Below are 19,350 nucleotides of genomic sequence, written 5' to 3'. Positions count from 1 at the left end.
AGCAGGGTCAAGGTTTACCAGGTAAACAAGGCAAACTTGGCAGGTGTGGGTCAGAGTGGGAAAGAGGCACTGGAAGTATGCTTGGTCATACTGAAAGCATCAAAAACATATCAACATGCTCCTTCCACAGGCCCACATCTTCACAGAGGCTCTTCTCAACCACAGCAGCCCAGATCCTCTGCAAACAATCTGCTCTGTCCCTGTGCTGTGGGACAATCTGCTCTGTCTGCTGTGTCCCTGTGGCGCCTGTGAGACACACAGGAATCCTGCTGGGTACTTCAGCGTGGGCAGGCCAACCAGTGTGGTCTTCACAGAAAACCATCACAATGAATTTGCACAAGGAGAAAATAATTCATGGCTTCATTGATCCACATCCATCTCTAGTGAACAGAAAGAACTGGGGATTTATTTTGATATGTGTTGGTTGTTCTGACGTCATTAAATGCTCTTCAAGGTGTGTTCAGTCTTTTGTTAATAAAGAGATACTAGGACCGTAAGTCAATATGCAGGCACTGTGATAAGCACTGTAAATTGCTTACTTGATGCTTGTTTTTTTAATGTGGGAGCAGACTATTTTGATAGCAGCAAAGCCTTCCATTCTGTTAGAGATGTAATTAATTCAATACCTTATAATAGTGAGGGACTCAAATTTTCTATTGGAAAGATTCTCAATAGAATCAGTAAGAATTATTCTATTAATTTTTTGTCCCACAAAAAGTGTTTTCCTAAACCAGAAAATTTTTATCAGAATATGTTGATTTTGTTAATATACTTTTTTTCTGAAAATGGGTTTTCACAGAGGATTGAAGCCTTTTAGTTGGGTGAGTTAAGCAGTGAGGTATCTACCATCCTTTCTCAGAGCCTGTGTGAGCTGCACATCAGCTGCCTCCTGTGCTGCTGGTTTCCAGGGACCCCCATCCTCCTTAGCCTGTGCTTCCCACAATGCTGCCAAGATCCTTCTCTGCACATCCTACCACAAACATGTCCCCATCAAGGGCACTGAAGGGGATGCAATTCAGCTGAGAAAGATGGTGGGGGCATGAAGTAGTAGAATTGCACTAGCAAATGCTCCTAAATATTTTGTTCCTACAAAAGGCCCACTGCAGCTCATTTTAATGGATCAAAAATGTGAGAGTCTGACTTGACCAAAACAAGCTTCCTCCTGGCTTCTTAGCACAAAATGTAAAGAATGATATTAGTTTGATATCCTGTTTCACATCAGAATGAAACAAAAAAAAATATCAGAAACTGTCGCAGACATCTCTTTGTGAAAAATCCTTTCCTTAAGGCTTTTCCTTCTGAGAAGCTGTGGCCTCAGAAACAGACATAAACAATAGGTTATCTGCTGCTGTGGAATGCAACAGGTCCATCTGGATTGGGCCATCTTAGATGTTTATAGTTAATGGCCAATCCAGGACGGAGCTCTCTCAGACAGAGTCCGAGAGAGCAGCTTTTGTTATCATTCTTTCCTGTTCTTAGCTTAGCAGCTTCTAAAAATCTCTCCTTTATTTTTCTTTTTAGTATAGTTATAATGTAGTATATATATATCATAAAATAATAAATCAAAACTTCTAAAATATGGAGTCAGATCTACGTCGCTTTCCTCATCCTGAAAACCCTTGTGACCACTGTCACAAGAAACCTCTGAGGAAAGGAACTTTTAAGGTATTTTATGAACTCCAAAAATGGACCCATAAAGAAGTTACTAACAGAGCCAGTTCCTCAAGTGGGATAAATTAGCATAAAGCTGATGAAGATGACAGTGCTATGACAAATTATACCAACTGCTGACCACATCCTACATACTCTCTCTGAGACGAGCACCTGATGATCCTCTGTTATGCACCACAATAAAAGGTGTATTTGACATCTTTACTTACCTTTCATCACATCTAATCAAAATCACACTATCTGTACCAATACCCAAGGCTGCAGCTCCTTTCTTCACAGAAAAGTGACTCTGAAAAAATAAATTCATTATTATTTATTTGTTTTATTACTTATTATTTAATTTAGTATAAAACACTACCCTCTGGCAAACCCTTCAGCAAGAAGTTCCACAAGCCATAATTACATTCAGAGCCCTTCTGGAAACTGATCACTGTAATTTGAGGCTTCAAAGCAGGTCACTATCATGAACTGGAGGAACAGTAATCACTCTAATCTGGGTTTACTCCTGGAATATTACAGACACAACTGTGGTCCATGCTGGACCTTGATGCAAACCTGCAGCTTCTATTGCTTCTACAGAATCTGCTGTGAGCTTGATTTAGTGAAACAAAATAGTCTTCCCTAGAGAATTCATTTAGTCTGTGATGCCCATAGTCATGTGCTACAATGTATCTTCTCTCCAGAGAAAAACAGATAAATGAATATAGGAAGCCTAATTGTGATACGCCAGTGAAAGCCAGTAATAACTCCTACTAATAAACACAGCTACTGAAGTTTAGAATCAGAATAGGGCTATTATTATCATTATAGTAAGACTATTAGTTAATCTGTATATACAAAATAAAATGTGTAAGTTACATACTCAAGTGCATGTTGGCCTAATTTCCTCTTGCTCACAGGACTTAACCCCTGAGCCAGTGTTGGTGTATGATTCTAAATTGAATCCCAGTGATTATGATAATGCAACAGTTTTATTTCAAATTATAGCCCCACGAATTTGATTTTGTATTAACTCAAACCCAACTGTTAACAATATTGTCTAGAGTAATTTTAACTACAGTTTATTAAACATTGAAAAAATGGAAATTCTTTAGATACTACAGTATCATTACCTTAGGATGTAACACTATAAAAAAGATCCAGAAGACAAAAACCTAACAAGACTTTTTAAGTCTCCACAGTGTTAAAGAAGAAAGGAACACCTAGTTTGCAGATCACGAAGGAAAGAAGTAATCACTATGGCTTTGTCAAGGGAGTGTTTGTAAGCAGCAGAGAACAGCAGGGGAAGAGACTGGCACAATGGTTAAACGTGTGGACTTCACCTGAAGGCCATGAGGGCACAGATTCACTGCATGTTAAAGGACTCTATATATAATGAGAAAATTACAGTAATTCTAAACCAACTTAATGAAAGAGGAAGAAGAGTAGAAGAACTGAAACATTTACATCCAACTTCAGAAGTAAAAATACCTCTGTGTTTTAAAAATTTCTCAGGGAGTAGTTTTCATAGAGACTTGACTGCTGTGGTTAAGATTGCTATGGTTAAGAATTTCCAGTATAAACTCCTTTTTTTTATATGCCTGTATTCTCACCATTTTGGCTGAAGTTCTTAATGTTTTCATGATGTCTGCTGACTTTTTCAATATCCAGAGATTTTTAAGACGTTTAGATTGCTCTTAAGTCATGTTTCACTGATGATATATGGACAATTTGAAAATACTTCCTCAGATAAATATTTTTAATACTAGATTTATTTTTTAAATGCACTGGGTTGGTACAGCTTTTCCCTGTGGGACATGGCTGCAGTGTATGAACAATGTGTATTGAGCAGCCACTGAACAGGTTGCCTAGATGTAAAATCAGTGTTTGAAGTACTAGTACAGCAAACCACCAGTCCCTGAAGTAAGCACACTCTGAAAAGTAAACATACACACAATGGCCTGACTCTCACATGAACTGATGATAAATGGAATGCATACTCATCACTTAGATGAGCCACAGGGGATTTGTGCCTGTCCCTTGCAGGTAGCCTAACCAAGCAGACATCATCAAGTGGGCTTCCTCTGCATTCAGGGGGAAAAAGGCACCTCCAGGCAAAGATCTATCCAGAGTAAGGGTGGCTGGTTTGGAGTGGGTGCTGAATGACATCAGGTGAAGAAGTTCCTACCCCTTCTCTCTGAACAAAGTCCTGTGATACCTGCTGTGAGAATGGGAAGTGTACAGCAGCCACCAGCACTCCAGACACTGCAGATGTTTGACACCCAGACATAACCCAGCCTATTAAAGCCACTGGCCACTGGTATGTTCATCTTGGAATTTGCTCTGTTGTTTTTCTAGCTGGGAGTCACAAGGTGCTAGCAAGTATTTATACACTGAATATCACAGCTCAGCCATCACACTGACATTTTTCATGGCATGTTATTTCCTTCACAAAACTGAATTTTTGAACAAATGCATTTCTATGAGTTTCATTAGCTTCACTAAATTCAGTGGACTTTTTCCCAGCACAAATGCACTGTAGATGAAGGCTTGGATTGTGACCAATCCAAAACTCTCTAAACATCAAAGATACAAAAGTCTGTTCCCGGCCCTGTGGGCCTCCCTGAGCCCTATGGGGCAGCAGTGCAACTTTGTGAGAGTGGGGAGGAGAAGAGCCCATGAAATGGCTATTGGCAGGAGGAGGCTTATAAAAAATTCCAAGTTTAGGAAAGTATCTTGGAACTTTGCAAAAATTGAAAACAGAGCAAAAATATTGCCAGTATAATGTCAGTTCACAGATATGCTATATGAAGATAGAATTGAATTCATATACTTAAAAAAATTTAGGCTGCTTTTTTCATGTATTACACAAACTGATGTGCACATACTGGGTGGCGTAAATATATAAATGCAGGTCGATATTTAGGAGTGAAGAGGCACAGATATTTCACTGGGGTTTGAGTCGATGACATTACATTCATTAATTTTGCTCCTTACTCCACACTAGTTAAAAAAGATTTACTGTTGCAATTTGTTTTTCTACTAAAAAACCAGAACTATTCAAAATGCCTTAAAAAAGAAAAGACAGATTTAAATGGTCTACTATGAGGAAGGAAATTAAGCCCATGTGCTCAAAGGCATCTATTGGAATATGGCCAAGTGCAGCTGCCTTGCTAAGAAGTCTCATGGCACTGCTAAAAGAGCACTGGGGGAAAAAAAATGAATGTAGTGCTGATAGCTCAGGTGCCTGAAGGCTTTTTAGAGACTGAAGGGAATTCAGTGGTCAGGAACCAAAACTGGTTTACGGATAAATGGGGAAGAAATACAGAAGTCTGTGCACAGAAGGGCAAATGCAATTACAAATTCTAAACAAACTGAATATGAAATGGCTCAATCTGTGGATACAGTCACAGATATGAGAATTTCCAGTACAAACAGATATATGACTGCTGTTATGTTTTCATGTTTTAGGGCAAGACCACAGGAATTACTCCAAGTACTTGAAAGGCTCTGAAAGACCAAGGATGAAAGCAAAATAGAAAAAATATATTTGTAGACCCAAAGAAAACTTTCACAATGATAAGTATTAAACTTTGGTTTAATATTCCTGTGATGTTGCTGAAAGTTTGGTTGCCTGTGTAATATAATGGTAAACACAGAAAACTCTAAAGGTCAAAGAGATGAAAAGGTTTGCAGAAATAAACCTGATCAGACAGAACTATTCACAGATGATTTAACTGGGCTAACAAGGAAGGACACTAAATGTGACCCTTTGCAAATACCAGGGCTACACACACACAAAGAAGGGAGCCTGAACACCACGTTTCATAACACAGCTGTGTAAGAGTTAAATGGATCTGAAGCCTTATGGAGGGAGAACCAGGGAACAAAGGGAGGGCAGGTGCAGGCTGCCTGATGCCAGTCCTGAAGGAAAAGAGGAAAAGCCAGGCTTGGGGGTGCTGGAAGGTCTGGAGTTTCAGCACTGTCCTGGGCTTGGAGGCAGAGGAGGACACAAGGTGGGAATGGGGTGCCACTTCAGCTTCCTGGCTTCCTCCCTCCCTCTCTTCACACACTGCACAGGGTGCATGGAAACTGCAAATACATCCCCAGTAGAGAGGAACCTAATTTCTACATGGAAAAAAATGTGGTGAAATTCAGTAGTGAAGGAGAAGGTATTAGTGATATAGATATTAGTGATATAGGTATATAGCTATTAGTGACCAAGAGCGTACTGACAGTCAGGAAAAAAAAAAAAAGTGATTCTGAGCCAGGGGAATTTTCCCTTTATCTAACATTTCAAATGCTGTTAGGTATAGGTTTGCTCCCCAGATAGCCATTTTTACATGGTTAGCTTTGTAAGGTAGAGAGAGCGTAAATGTATTACACGTGCAATAATGAATAGGCCCCCTGAAAAATGGAAGAATAATCAAAAATGCTATGATGCTGAAAAGTACAGCATTGTTATCTAAAGTGCTTCAATATACAGATGCTTCTATTTTTATAGCTTGCTAAATTACTTGCTCATCATCTGGCATGGTTGAAGCTGTCACAAACAACCATCCTAATGCCATGAGCCCCACAGGGCACGGCTGTGTTTTCAGATTGCTGCTTCTCCTTGCTTAAATAAATCCAGAGTGGCATGAGCTTTGTGGAGGTGGCTTATCAGTAACCAATTCCCAAATGCTGAGCAAGCTAAGACAGATCTCCTGCAGCTGAAACTCCCCTGAGGTCTGTCACTGGCAGCCTAGTGCCCAGGAGATCTGGACCCCCAGCCTCACCTTATCACCTATTCACCAGCAAAGAAAGAGAACACACTTTCCTATTCACTTCTCTTGGGCTTTAAGCACTCTGCAATACCTGGATGTGTAGGTTGGGCTATTTTCTCTCTTAATAATCTAAAAACGCGTTGCTAGTTTAGGCTCGCTGTTTGGACTCCCCCAAAGGTGGGGGAAAAAGGTACCTCCATACCTACCTGATCTCCTAAGGCTTTGGCACCTGCTTTAGACTTAAGATGAGTTGTCTTCTGCAGATCTTGCTCTTTCTTATTGGCCATAAAAAGTGTATAGACTAACTCAGATTAAATGTTTACACTTCAGGTGATTAACATTAAGCAACATGAATCCTATCTTTATTATCTGATTTCAAGCTACAGCTTCTCCTTCAATTACCTACAAAAAGAGCATACTGTGTCCCATCCAAGTTTTAAATACACTGCAATGAGAGATATATTTGCTGTGGTTTCATTTACCTACTGCTATTTAATTTTTAAATTTACTTGTTAGTATCAGGTGAGAAGTGAGGATATTAGTGTTTCTAAACATACTAGTATGCACATCCTTGGCATTTTTCAAACACACAACCTCATGCTGCTTTTCTAATCAGAAAGACTCATTTGGTTTTTTTTCTAGTGCAGATAGTTTTGCAGCACTGTATGTGATAAGAAATGTTGCATTGAGCTCAGGAGGATATTGTGGCACTGTGAAAGCCACAAGGGATTTTGGTCAATACCAGACAAAGGATGACCCCCAAAAGATTATTTTCTCCTTTAGGACTGACTGCACTAGAGCACTACTTTTCCAGAAAATGCTTTTACTTTGATTTGAATGGTGCCACCTGAATTAAATTGTTCCTCAAATAAGACCAAATTTTCAGTTTCCCCCTGGCTTCAAATACCATAAAAAATAATTTTCTAGTTATTATGAAGTAAGTAGTGCAAAGAAAAAAATGTGTGAATCCATCAGTTTGATTTTAAGTTTCCTTAGGTGGAAACAAATCTAATTCCTACTTACTCTGTATGCCCAGAGTGTAATTTACAGCTTTGTAGTCTATGCTACAAAACAGAAAACAGGACTTTCAGGCTCCTCAAATCTTCCTCTGGAAGCAGCACCTCACACGACACCCCCTGGACTGCTTCTGGCAGGCGGCAGTTCTGCAAAATGTCTCCTAAGTTGCAGGGACAGAGGGCAACACTACATATCATGGAAGTGGGACACTAGAGATCAGATTTTCCTTCATTTCACACAGAAACCAACCCAAAATCTTCCATAGCCTGTGCGAAATGGTCTATCAAGCTACAGACACAGAAGTCACTTTTTAATTTCCTTCTGCATCAGCACCAAGAACCTTCACAGTAGGCTTCTGGAACTGTTCAGGTAAAAACTTCACAAACCCACTCTTCTCCCACAGATACTGGAATTGTTTGACCAGCTTTTTTCATTTTCTGAACTGTGGATTAAGCCCACACAGTCCCTAACTAAACAAGTTTTTAAAAGTTATTTTCCTACCAGCAATGAAAAGGGCCAAAGGCTGTTTTGTGACTTGAACCACCTAGTTCTCTCCAGCTAAACTTCCCCTTTGCACCCTTTTTCCTCCTCAGGGCAGCATGACTGTGTTCTTTTGCCTCCTGGGTGTAATCCCTGCTCCATACAATCTCCAGCTACTGTTGGATACTCCTGAAGACTGCGCTGGCTGGGCAGGTCAAAATCACAACAAGGAACCAGTTAAAATTTAACAGGTCTTGCCTTGTGGCCAAATGGAACAACTAAAATATTCTGAGAAGGCAGCTACCCCTTTCAGCAGCCTTCTCCATGCTGAAAAAGGGATGTACTCCTCTGAACAGTTACAGCAGCCTAAAGCTGATGTGCTGGAACACAGGAGGAGGCCTTCACTTTAGATTTTTCATCGTGTTTGAAATTATAGACTGAAATAGGTTTTTACAACTGGCATCCATCACTTTTTTCCCCTCTGAGCCAAGGTCTCTTGCATCATGTGCAGTCCAGAACAGCTGCCCTGAAGGACATCACTGCTCCTGAACAGTGCAAATGAAAGAAGACTGATGATGCCCTAATGAATACAGAGAACTGAATGAAATCCTGAGTGCCAAGTGTGTCTCATGAAATTAAACCTGAGGAAGACCTATCCCAAGTAGCTGCAAAGTACTTCACTCTCACTGGTGAGACAGAAACAAACAGCAGCAGAGTCTGCTAAGTTGTGGGATGGGGAAAATTTGCTGGCTGGAAAGGTGCACAGTTGGAATAATCACATAACCTATATTAGGCACCAAATGTAGGTTGTGTATGTGAGGAGGCTCTTTACGGTCAGTGCACAGAAGTAGGTGAAGCCCTCCCAAAGGTGATTTAGAACACTTAAACTCAGGAATATTTAGGTTCCTAATTTGGATGCTCTGAGTTTCTCTCCAGAGGTGCTTCTCTTCACTGGTTGAGCAGAGAGTGAGGCTCCTAATTTTGGAACACGATGCATTCCTAAATTAGGGAGGTAATTACTTAAAAGCTGTGAATTACTCCTCCCTTCCCTTCTCCCCCACTGGCAGCTGAACCTATAATGGCATCAGACTGAGCCATATTCTGATTACAGTAGTAGTGGTGGCAACTGTGACACAACTTCATTCATTTATAGTACAGGAAGCTCTAGACTGGTAGTAATGAAAATAGAGTCTCATCTGGGATGCTGAAATTCTTCACTGAGAATTGCTGATATTAAAATCTTTGCATCTGACTGAAAATTTCAAAACCAAAATCTCTGAGTTTCTAAACACATACAGTTACTTTAAGCTTTGTTTACTATCACACCATGCATGCAGAGCATGGGGAAATGATGCTATGAAGAAGGACCTCAGAAACTACAAACGTGTTAGTTTCACTGCAGTAGCTGGCAAATTCACAGAAAAGATTATTCTGGGAAATACTGAAACACAACACCTGGAGGACAATGCAGTCATTGGTCAGAGCCAGCACAGGTTCATGAAGCAAAATCCTGCTTGTCAAACCTGATTTCCTTCTCTATAACCCACTGATCTAGGAAAGCCAGCAGATGAAGCCTTTTGGACTTCAGCAAAGCTTTTGATACTGCCTCTCCCAGTGTCCTTCTGGAGAAAGCATCCAGCTCACAGCTGGACAGCCCTGTTACACAATGGGTGACCAACTGGATCATGGGCACAAAGGGTTACAGTGAATGGGGTGCCCTCAGACTGGTGACCTGCCACTGCTGGGGTTCCACAAGGATCCATCCTTATCCCTGTGCTCTTTAACACCTTCATTAATGACTTGGACACAGGACTCACCTGGATTCTGGGCATGTTTGCTGATGACATTAAACTGGGGAGAGCTATTGACTCCCTCAAGAGCAGAGAGACCTCAATAAATTAGGAGAACTGGGAAATCCCCAAACATATGAAGTTTGACAAGGGCAAGTGCCAGATTATTCACCCAGGATGGACAGCCCTGGTTGTGGGTAGAGACCGGGCAGTGAGAGGCTGGAGAGCAGTGTCATGAAAGGGACCTGGGGGTCCTGGTCCATGGCACGTTGAACCTGAGCCAGCAGTGCCCTGGCAGCCAGGAGGACCAACCCTGTCCTGGGGGGCATCAGGCACAGCATGGCCAGCAGGGCAAGGGAGGGATTGTCCTGCTCTGCTCTGCACTGGAACTGCCTCCCTTGGGTATTACGTGCAGTTTTGGGTGCCACAATACAAAAAGACATTAAGCTGCTAGAGGGTGTCCAAGGAGAGGCTCCAAGGACGGTGAAGGGTCTGGAGGGGAATCCATATGAGGATTGGCTGAGGTGACTTGGTCTGCTCAGCCTGGAGCAGAGACTGAAGGGAGACCTCAGTGTGATCTTCAACATCCTCATCAGGGGAGGCAGAGGAGCAAGTACTGATCTCTTCACTCGTGATCAGTGACAGGACACGTGGGAAGGCAGGAAGCTGAGTTAAGGGAGGCTTAAGTTTACTGTCTAGAGAAAGTCCTTCACCCAGAAAGTGTTTGAGCACTGTAATAGTTCTCCAGTGAGGTGGTCACCAGCACCAAGCCTGACAGAGCTCAAGAAGCTTTTGGACAACGCTCTCAGGCACATGGTGTGGTTTCTGGGGTGTCCTGCACAGGGCCAGGAACGGGACTTGATGATCCTGATGGATCCCTACCAACGCAGGGTGTTCTATGATTCTACAATTTGCTTGTTCCATGGCCATTGACTTTCAAGAGCATCCAACTGTGGCAGAGAGAAGACTCAGTCAGGCCAAGGAGTCTTAAAAGTAGGTAGATCATCAGCATGATGTGATAAATGAGACAAATGACATTTGCATATCTTAAATGTCTGTTCAGGTCCTGCATGACACTTCCTATCTTAAAAAGGATTGTACTTCTAGGCCTCTGAATTTTCTGTAACAGTTTCTGCTGTTTTGAGGGTTAAACCATGATCCGATATCCTTTGGGCAATTAAGGGTTAAAGGGTCCTGTCTTCACATAGTGCAGTTTCTTAACTTCTCTAAAAGATGAGAATATACTTTTTATAAAGATTGACTGAGGAAGGGACAAAACTGCAATTTTAAGATACTTTTAAAATGTAATGGACTTCAGATGCTGTCCTATGAATCCTCTAGTATATGTGACTTTTGAATGTTTAATTTGCTAAGGGAACTGCTTCTTCCCTGGCATGAAAACACAATTATTAAAGCTCATTTAATTATTTTGAGACTGTTAGCACAATTTGGGTCATTGTTTAACATTCCATTGCTACTAAAACAATGAAATACTCTAATGATTCATAGGATTTGTTACTTTAAATAATCATGTTGAACCTCATCTGCATGACTTAGGCTTGTTACTTCCATGTGGTTAATGTATCTCTAGCTGTATATGCAGCTTTGGAAAATTGCTACTCATCTGTAGACTGTCCTCTTTAACTGCTATGGGGCAAAAATTCTGCAACGTGGAGCCCACAGCTGTGTATCACATCTCATCCCATCCTACTGCTATGAAAGGCATCCTCTGAGAGATTTCCTTCTGCACTTTTGTGATAACTTTTAGGGTATTTTGTTCTTCACCCCTGCATAGGATGGAAGCACATTTTATGTTAAGTCCAAAGAGGCAGGAGGAGGACTTTGTTACCTAACATGGACAATATCCTGCTGAGCCTTGGCCACAAGTGAGTCCTTTCTGGCTGAGCCCACACAGCTGCAGAGAAATTTAGAAGTGGACAATGAAGCCTGAAAACAGCTCACAGCCCCTCCTGGGGATAAACCTTCCTCTTTCCTCCTGCACCAACATTCTCTACTCTAAGCTGCAAGGAGTTCCAAATGGTCGTAAAGCCAAAAACAACCCTCCCAACAGAGACTTCCACATGCCTGCACAAAGAGCAAAGAATTCTCTCACAAGGACTACTCCTGTTTCTCTTGTGCCCACCTCCCCTCGCCCCTGGCAGGTCCCAGCAGTGCCTGTGATGAACTCCTGTGTGCTGAAGCTTTTACTCACAGGCAAAAACTCACAGTGAAGCCCAGTAAATACTCCAACTGTTCTGCTGCACACACATAGCATTGTCATATGACTGTCTTCATGTATGTTATTGCCTTCTCATTAAGTAACAGCAGGAGTGGTTTCAGAAGGAAAGATTTTGACTCAAAAGGATTTTCTGTTGCCCCAGAACAGATGACATTCCTGGCAGAAAGTGCTGAAGCCCAATGACGAGCTCTCCTCATTTGATGTGGTCCTTACCACTCACATCAACATCACATCAACATTTATATGGACACGTGTGAGAGCAAAGAAATAGCACTGGTTTGTAGAGACTGCTCTGCCTGGATTTCAGCCACAGAGAAGTGCAGAGGTCATCCCTCTATAGATAAAAAATTCAGCCCCTTCCCATGTTTTTATTCCCAGTGAAGGAGTAACAGAAATGAAGACAGTTGTCAACAAATTCCTGTTCAGCTGTTTTCTTCATCATAAAGTCATACAAGCAGATGTAACAGATAAGAAAAAACAGAAACACATACATGCTCCGATGTGAAGGCAACCAGTCTGGGAATAGCTGCCATTCCTTTTTCTTTAACTTCTGGGAACATCTTGAAACGTGCAATCAACATAGCATACATGTTAGATATGGCACCACCTGGAGTCCACAGTAATATACTGTTACTTTTTCTATTCATTGTAATATCATTTCAGAACAAACAAGTCTTGCTACAGTTTTTCTATATAAATATCTCTGCCTTGTGGCAGAAACACAGATTCTTCTTCCTGATGCTCCCCACAGCTGGGCTGTGTAATAGCAGGATCTACTACACACAAAAAAAACACTTATGCAAAAAGTACCACTGCAAAAAATGACTGATACTTCCCTTCACCCTCATTCTAACTACCATCTCTCCTCCAGTCCCCAGTCTTAGCTTTCCATGTGCCATCAACACATAATCCCCACTCTATTCCATCTCCTGAGCAGGTGCCCCCACAAGGCAACTTCCTAAGGGATTTCCAAGTGCGACCTAATCTGTGCTCTCCCCTCCTAAATCAGGGTGGTGTTTCATGCCCCAGCTTTGAGCAAACCCACCCACGGAGACCCAACAGCCCCTATCTTCGGGATAAGTGGAGTGGGAAGAGGGAAGAGTAAGGAAAAAGGGTCATTCTAACAAATATTTTTCATTTTAATTGTCCCCTGATGGGAACAAGGGGAAAAGATTAAATGTCCCTAACACTTACCTTAAAATCACTGGCATACATTCACTTAAAATAGCCATTTCAAGATGGGTATTTAACCCACTTCAGGATGGGTATCAGATCTACAGCTCTGCAGTGGTCTGTTTCTCCTTTTTGAGATTTTTTACAAACCGAGTCTCTGTGTCTACAGTAGAGCAATGTTTGCTTTACATTAATGCTGCATGAGCACTATGGGAATATAATGCAGTACTTGAGGCAGATGCTGAGAATTTTTACATTTGTATGCATACAAACACACACACAGACATTTATGCATGAAATCCATCAGGTTTATCCTATAGATCTGTGTGTATATATATACACACACACAGAGATTGATTGTATATCCATGTTTATGCACATGTATGTATATAAAGCAAAAGTTTTAAATGAACAGGTTGAAATGCTGGTGAGGTAGAGTTCAACTATTGCAACCTTCATCCATCCAAAAATGGAGTGAAGAGCACAAGGTGTGCACCTCCAGAGGATGGTTCGGCTCATCCTATGGCAGCTGTTTGGGGTGGGTGGAACTTGCCCTGCAGACACATCCCAACTCTCCCTGGAATACACAGGAGCTGCTGTAACCAGCCCAGGGTAGACACCCAATGCTTGGACAGCCTAAGTGAGATAAGATAAAATCCGTCCTTTGAGTTGAAGGAAGCACTGTTGGTTATCTGTGCTGGCAAATTAACATTGTTTTGACTTTTGCAAGATTTGTTTTAATCTCACTAGAGATATGTACCGTTCCACAGCCCACACAACTGTGCCCTTCATTTCTAATCAGAATCCTGGCTCTGCTCTTGCAGTGAGGCTGGCCTACTGTGGGCATTCCCTGACCTCACTGGCCCTCCTGTGAATCCAAGGGAAAAGGCCACAGAAGAATGGCATTGCTGGCATACAGGTCAGTACAGATTGGCGTTTTTCTTCCCCTTTCAACTATCTTGAGAGATATGAACGTATTTCAACACCTTTCTTCAACACTTTCTTCAGAAATGACAAAATAAGAAATGGAGAGATTAGGAGGATGCTCAGGCACCTGTCCCTAAAAAATGCAGATGGCATGTAAGAGCTGCTATTGATGATTTAGGTGACTGAAGTAAGTTGAAGCAATTTGGCCTATCTTGTCCAAAGTCATTGGCTCAGTGTCAAAAGAATCAAGACTGAAATGTTCAGTTTCAATACTAGGATTTCTTACTAGTATTCATTACTCAGTCATTTAACCTTAGTTTACTCATAAGCCTGCATTCTGCTTTTAATTTTGTAGTTGTGTTCACATCCACAGCTAACTGCAGCTAACAAAACACACCTACAAAATCTGGAGAAAACAGTCAGGCTTTTATGCTTCACATGTATTGATACTGTATATTTCATTCCAGAGAATCAGAGAGAAAGAACCTTTTCTTTGCAAGAGTAAGGTCTTCAGCTAAAGCCATGAAGGGAGAAGACAGCACAGAATTTATTTTGATTACTGCCTAAAAAAGCAGAACCTGCCCACTGAGTATTGCTGCCTGAACAGAGAAAATTATAAAGATGCACTTTGCACAAACCAGAAGTTGCAGAGAAAGCAAGAAAGAAAGCAAGAAAGAAAGCAAGAAAGAAAGCAAGCAAGAAAGAAAGAAAGCAAGAAAGAAAGAAAGAAAGAAAGAAAGAAAGAAAGAAAGAAAGAAAGAAAGAAAGAAAGAAAAGAAACAGGGGCAGCCCTGCAAATGCCAGCACAGGTACATGCCTGCCAGAGAGCCCGTCCCCACACAGGTTTCAGCTCTATGAAGTGAGCTCTGGCAAACCAGCAGTACCCTGGGCCCATGCCAGGCAGCACCTTCTGCAGCCCCAGCAGCTCCTCCTGAGGCACACACCTTTCCTGACTCACACCATCTCTACCTGAGTTTGCCAGACTGGGACAGATCTGGCACACACACCTGAGCCTTTCATCCAGCCCGCTGCCATGGGCTGGGCAGCACTGCTACTGCTCTTCTCTCACCCTGCAGGTGCCTGACCAGCCCCCTGGGAAGGTGAGGAACCACAGGCAGCTGTAGTCAGGTCAGGTCAGGGTTGGTAACCAACCACCACTCAGTTTCCAAAAGCTTTCACTTTGGTCCTGGGCTCGTGAGACACACTTAGATGTCAGGTGTGATGTAGGCCAAGGTTTTCAGGGGGATCTCTAAGCACTACAGTAAAAGCTGTCAGAGCTTTTGCTCTCAGGCTTTTTAACTAAGAACTCATGAAAAAGCAATGTCAGTTCTTCTCATCTATTTCTCTAACGTCTGTGGAAAGGGCCAGAATAAAACTCCCACACCACTTCCCACATATGCATTCAGATGTGAGAAGCTGAAGATGAGCCTTGCCTGCCCTCCATGGCCTCGGAGAGCCGAATGTCCTAGGCTGTTATCAGTGAGGCCTTTCCTCTACTCAAGAGTGCACTCTTTCTCTCTCCATCAGGTCAAATAACTTCCCTTCCAGAAAGGCTCCTTCTGCAACAGCTAACAGTCTGTTCTCTTTTGACAAGCCAAGATATTACACCCAATGTAACTTCTTTCATTATTTTGCTATTTTGTAAGATAGACAAGCCAAAATTTTTGAGCAATGAAATTACAGAGTCAGAGGAGAGGTGACAAAGAGTATAAATCAAAAGACTAAGTGGAATGATTAAAAAAAAAAGTCTTAACAATGTTCATCAATGATTTTTCTACACTAACTTTTTTGCCTTACTGACTTGCCCTGAAGAAAGGTTTCTAAGGTTTCTAAGCCTTTAAGCACTCAGATTAACTAAGCACCCAAGTACCCCACTGAGAAAAACAGGTCAGCTTCACATGGAAAGCTAACAGCATGTTCTAATGCTGGCAGGGTCTTCCTGACTCTACTAAAATTGCTGCAAGGTATGCTATGTCTTTCCCTGTTTGCTCCAATTTCCCCTGCGGTGCTGGAGAGCTTTGTTGTGTTTCTTCCCTCTGTTATTAATACAACAGTCTTTCTATTTCATGGAATCCATAAAAAGGGGGGGCAAAGCAAAACTGCAAGGCAAATGTCTCTCCTCATTATGTTTCCCATGTGCCATTACAGCTGCTCATCATGCAGTGCAATTTGCTCAAACAGACCCTCATAATCACATCCCTGAAATTCATAAACATGCAATACTTTATCTCAAAGAGGCCACTGGTGTTTACTAGCAAGTGTCCTCTCAAACATGCATATTTAATTATATTTACTCTTTAGCTGCAGGGGATGTCATATACCACAGTCTGAAAAATAGAGAAAGCTTGAAATGTCATGTACCAGGTGAAAATATCCCATCGCCACAGCCCCCTGGCCAGCCAACCATCTCTCTCATTTTCCTTAGTGTGACATATTCCAAAAGTACAAACACTGGAGCAATTTCATAGGTGAACCTGAAATGTAGTAATGTCCAGATTTAATGCTTTAATCTACAATCTTTTTCCAATATTACATTACATTATAGCCACAATATATTCTATCTTATACTGGGTAGAGTTCTGTTTCACAATACTTTCCACAGTCTTCTTTCTGATTTGACATCAAATGTCTAGAAGGAGAAATGCAGGGAGCCCTTAACAATCCATTTCCACCCACTTCAGTGAATAAAATCTTGCCCACCTCTTCCAGGTTCAAGGCTTTGCCCTTTATCCAAGGGATGCTTTGCCTTGCACAAACCCGTGTGCATGTCTAGAGGCACATGTCAGCAGTCCTATTCATAATGGCCAGACAGTGCATGAAGCTAAGCAAGTACACAAAAATGCTTCCTAATCCCAAAGTGAAAAAATCCCCACACTTTAAATTCCACATCTCTTTCTCACAGAAAAGCAACGGCTTTCTGCTCCAGGTATGGATTGTACATAACCTCTCTCCATGAATGCAACTGCTCACTCAGTACCTCTTCCATTTTACATATTTATGCATGCAAAATGCTAATCTGTATATATTTTTTGTGTGCTTTTGAGAGGCAGCACAACCAACATCCTATCACGATGATGAAATTTTATAAATGACAGCCTACAGGACAACATTGAAAGTCTTTCTATAAATAATTGTTGCAACCATTTAAAAAACAGATTATTTTTTTCCCAGCAATTTTAACATAAAATTATTCTTTCACTCAGATACAGGAACTAGTATTTCAGAGCATAATTGTGAAATTACATTAAATATCTATATATTAAATTTTAAAAATCTTTTACTTACATATTAGTATTTGCTGCTGATGTCAGCCAGTCTGCCGCCAATCCAACCATGTCCAACCCAGTTGAAAGTTGATTAAAATATCTAGGGTGCCCTGCATAAGATGGAAAATATTATCAAAAGGCTGATGACTCTGAATGAAACTATTCAGTGCTGAACAGTATATTTACCTCCATATTTCTATAGAGAAGGAAGCGCTTTCAAGGTATGAAACAAAGCAAATGGCAGTAAATACATTTCTTGAAAAAGGCAGGATAATTTCTCTTCTTTCTCATTCCAAAGTCAGTAATTACACTCAACACAGAATAATGAATTCCAACATTCCCTATTATCCTTTCAATATGCCTTGAAAATTAGCACATTGCTGCCTCACAAAAATAGCTGTTTGCTCCCGTTAGTGTGTCACATGTTGTCACTGGATATGGTTTTGCCTGACTAGGTTTGAAAGGCACACATGAGACACCATCTGAAAAGCTTGCCAGGACATATAACATCAGTGATGAATGGCTAATGATTGTAATAGACAGGGCGAAATGAGAAAATGGAGTATTTTGGTGACTGCTTTGCACATGACTCAATGGCTGATGATTATATGAAGATGGCAGGGAAGGTGGTGGTCCTTGTCATTTCTTCACTGTCAGTCAGAGTGCAATTACAAATAGTCTGGCTACTTGCAACTGTGATTTTAATCCAATGCCATAAAACCAAGCTCTGCTGCCCCAGCAGAATGATGCACAGGACTATATTCAGTGAGCTGATAGTCTCTTTACTTGGTTAATCTAATTGGTTCCTGTTTTTTTTTTTTTCTAAAATCCTCCTAGAGATTTTCCTTAAAAACGTGCCTAGAGCCATTAAACATAGGAAGCATTAAAATTACATTTTTACTAGTTACTTCCCGCAAGCCCTTGATAAGTGGCATAATTACTGGTACAAATTATGGATAGTCCACAATTACTTAAATGCCATCCAACTCAAGAGACAGAAGCCTCTGCTTGGAAAACACCTGTCCTGACCCTTAGACGATGTACTGTTATTGCCATCAGAGAAAACAAAAGATAGAGCAAGATGATTGAGGAAATGCAGACCCAGCACTGAGAGAAAACTTATCTTCAGTCTCCTGTGGCCTCTTATCAGGCGTGGACACATGGCTGGCAGAGCAGCACGGGGAATTGCTCCCCACCTCCCACCCTGCAGCACACAAAGGCAGAGTAATCAAGCTGAGCAGGCAGTTCAGAGCTGAGGATGTGGGGAAGGGGACACACACACAAATTCCACTTGCCTGTGCTCTTAACCTGAGACCAGCCCTGCGCTATTGCCATCCAGCCTGATCACGTTTTGCTCCCCCTCTCACTGACAGGAACTGCCACCTCTCCCTGGTCTGTGCTGCCAAAAAGAGGCAACCAAAGCCTCTGAGCACTGAGGAATGATGCTCAGATCCAGCAGAATGAACTGGATCTTGCTCTTGAGTGGGGTTCGTGGACCTAAGACACATGCGCACCCCATCACCACCACCACGGCCTCAACCATCCTGCTCCAGGGTCTGCACTTCCCCTGACAGAGGGATTTTGAAGATTTCCATATTTATAGCTTAGGTTTCCGTATCACAGCTGGATGACAAATTTCACCGGAAAGCAACAGAAAATTAGGAGCTAAAAGCCTTTAGTGGATCGGGACTACAGGAAGACTCAAAGAAGGTTACAAAAATTCCTGTTTTGGAAATAAATCCACGCTGAAAAGCTGGGGAATGGCAGAATTTGTATCTGCAGCTGCAGCATCTCAGCGGTTCTGTGTCAGCCTCACATCCAGCCCAAGGCGACAGCCCTGTTGTCACTGCTTGTTTCCTCAAGCAAACCTCCCAGCACACCACCTGCTTTGGGAGCGCCTTGGGAACAGGCCCGGGAGCAGGCAGGGCTCGGGCAGCCGTGCCCTGGAGCCAGCGAGGTGGAGGGAGCAGCGCTGCAGGGAGAGATGTCCGGACAGAGATAGCAGAGCTGCTGCTGCTGCTGCTGGGGGAGGCCCCGCAGCC

At 42.0% G+C, this 19,350-nt stretch overlaps 1 protein-coding gene across 3 annotated transcripts in view; it reads right to left on the bottom strand.

Annotated features, from left to right (window-relative positions):
• The window catches only part of GAD2 (glutamate decarboxylase 2), a 39,481-nt gene that overhangs the window by 16,120 nt on the left and 4,011 nt on the right, over positions 1 to 19,350 (bottom strand). Inside the window, exons 2-5 of one of the 3 annotated variants that reach the window (XM_005423866.2) lie at positions 17,328 to 17,418; positions 16,404 to 16,516; positions 12,434 to 12,549; positions 1,881 to 1,960 (exon numbers count right to left, since the gene is read on the bottom strand). In XM_005423866.2, coding sequence (XP_005423923.1) covers positions 1,881 to 1,960; positions 12,434 to 12,549; positions 16,404 to 16,516; positions 17,328 to 17,418 — 400 coding nt within the window. Of the gene's footprint in view, positions 1 to 1,880; positions 1,961 to 12,433; positions 12,550 to 16,403; positions 16,517 to 17,327; positions 17,419 to 19,350 lie in introns of those variants that run through there. The other 2 variants (XM_031059299.1, XM_031059298.1) reach the window with 2 other exon arrangements.

This window comes from Geospiza fortis, unplaced genomic scaffold, assembly GCF_000277835.1.
Source record: "Geospiza fortis unplaced genomic scaffold, GeoFor_1.0 scaffold75, whole genome shotgun sequence".
NCBI lineage: Eukaryota > Metazoa > Chordata > Aves > Passeriformes > Thraupidae > Geospiza > Geospiza fortis.
This window is presented reverse-complemented; position numbering and strand designations above follow the sequence as displayed.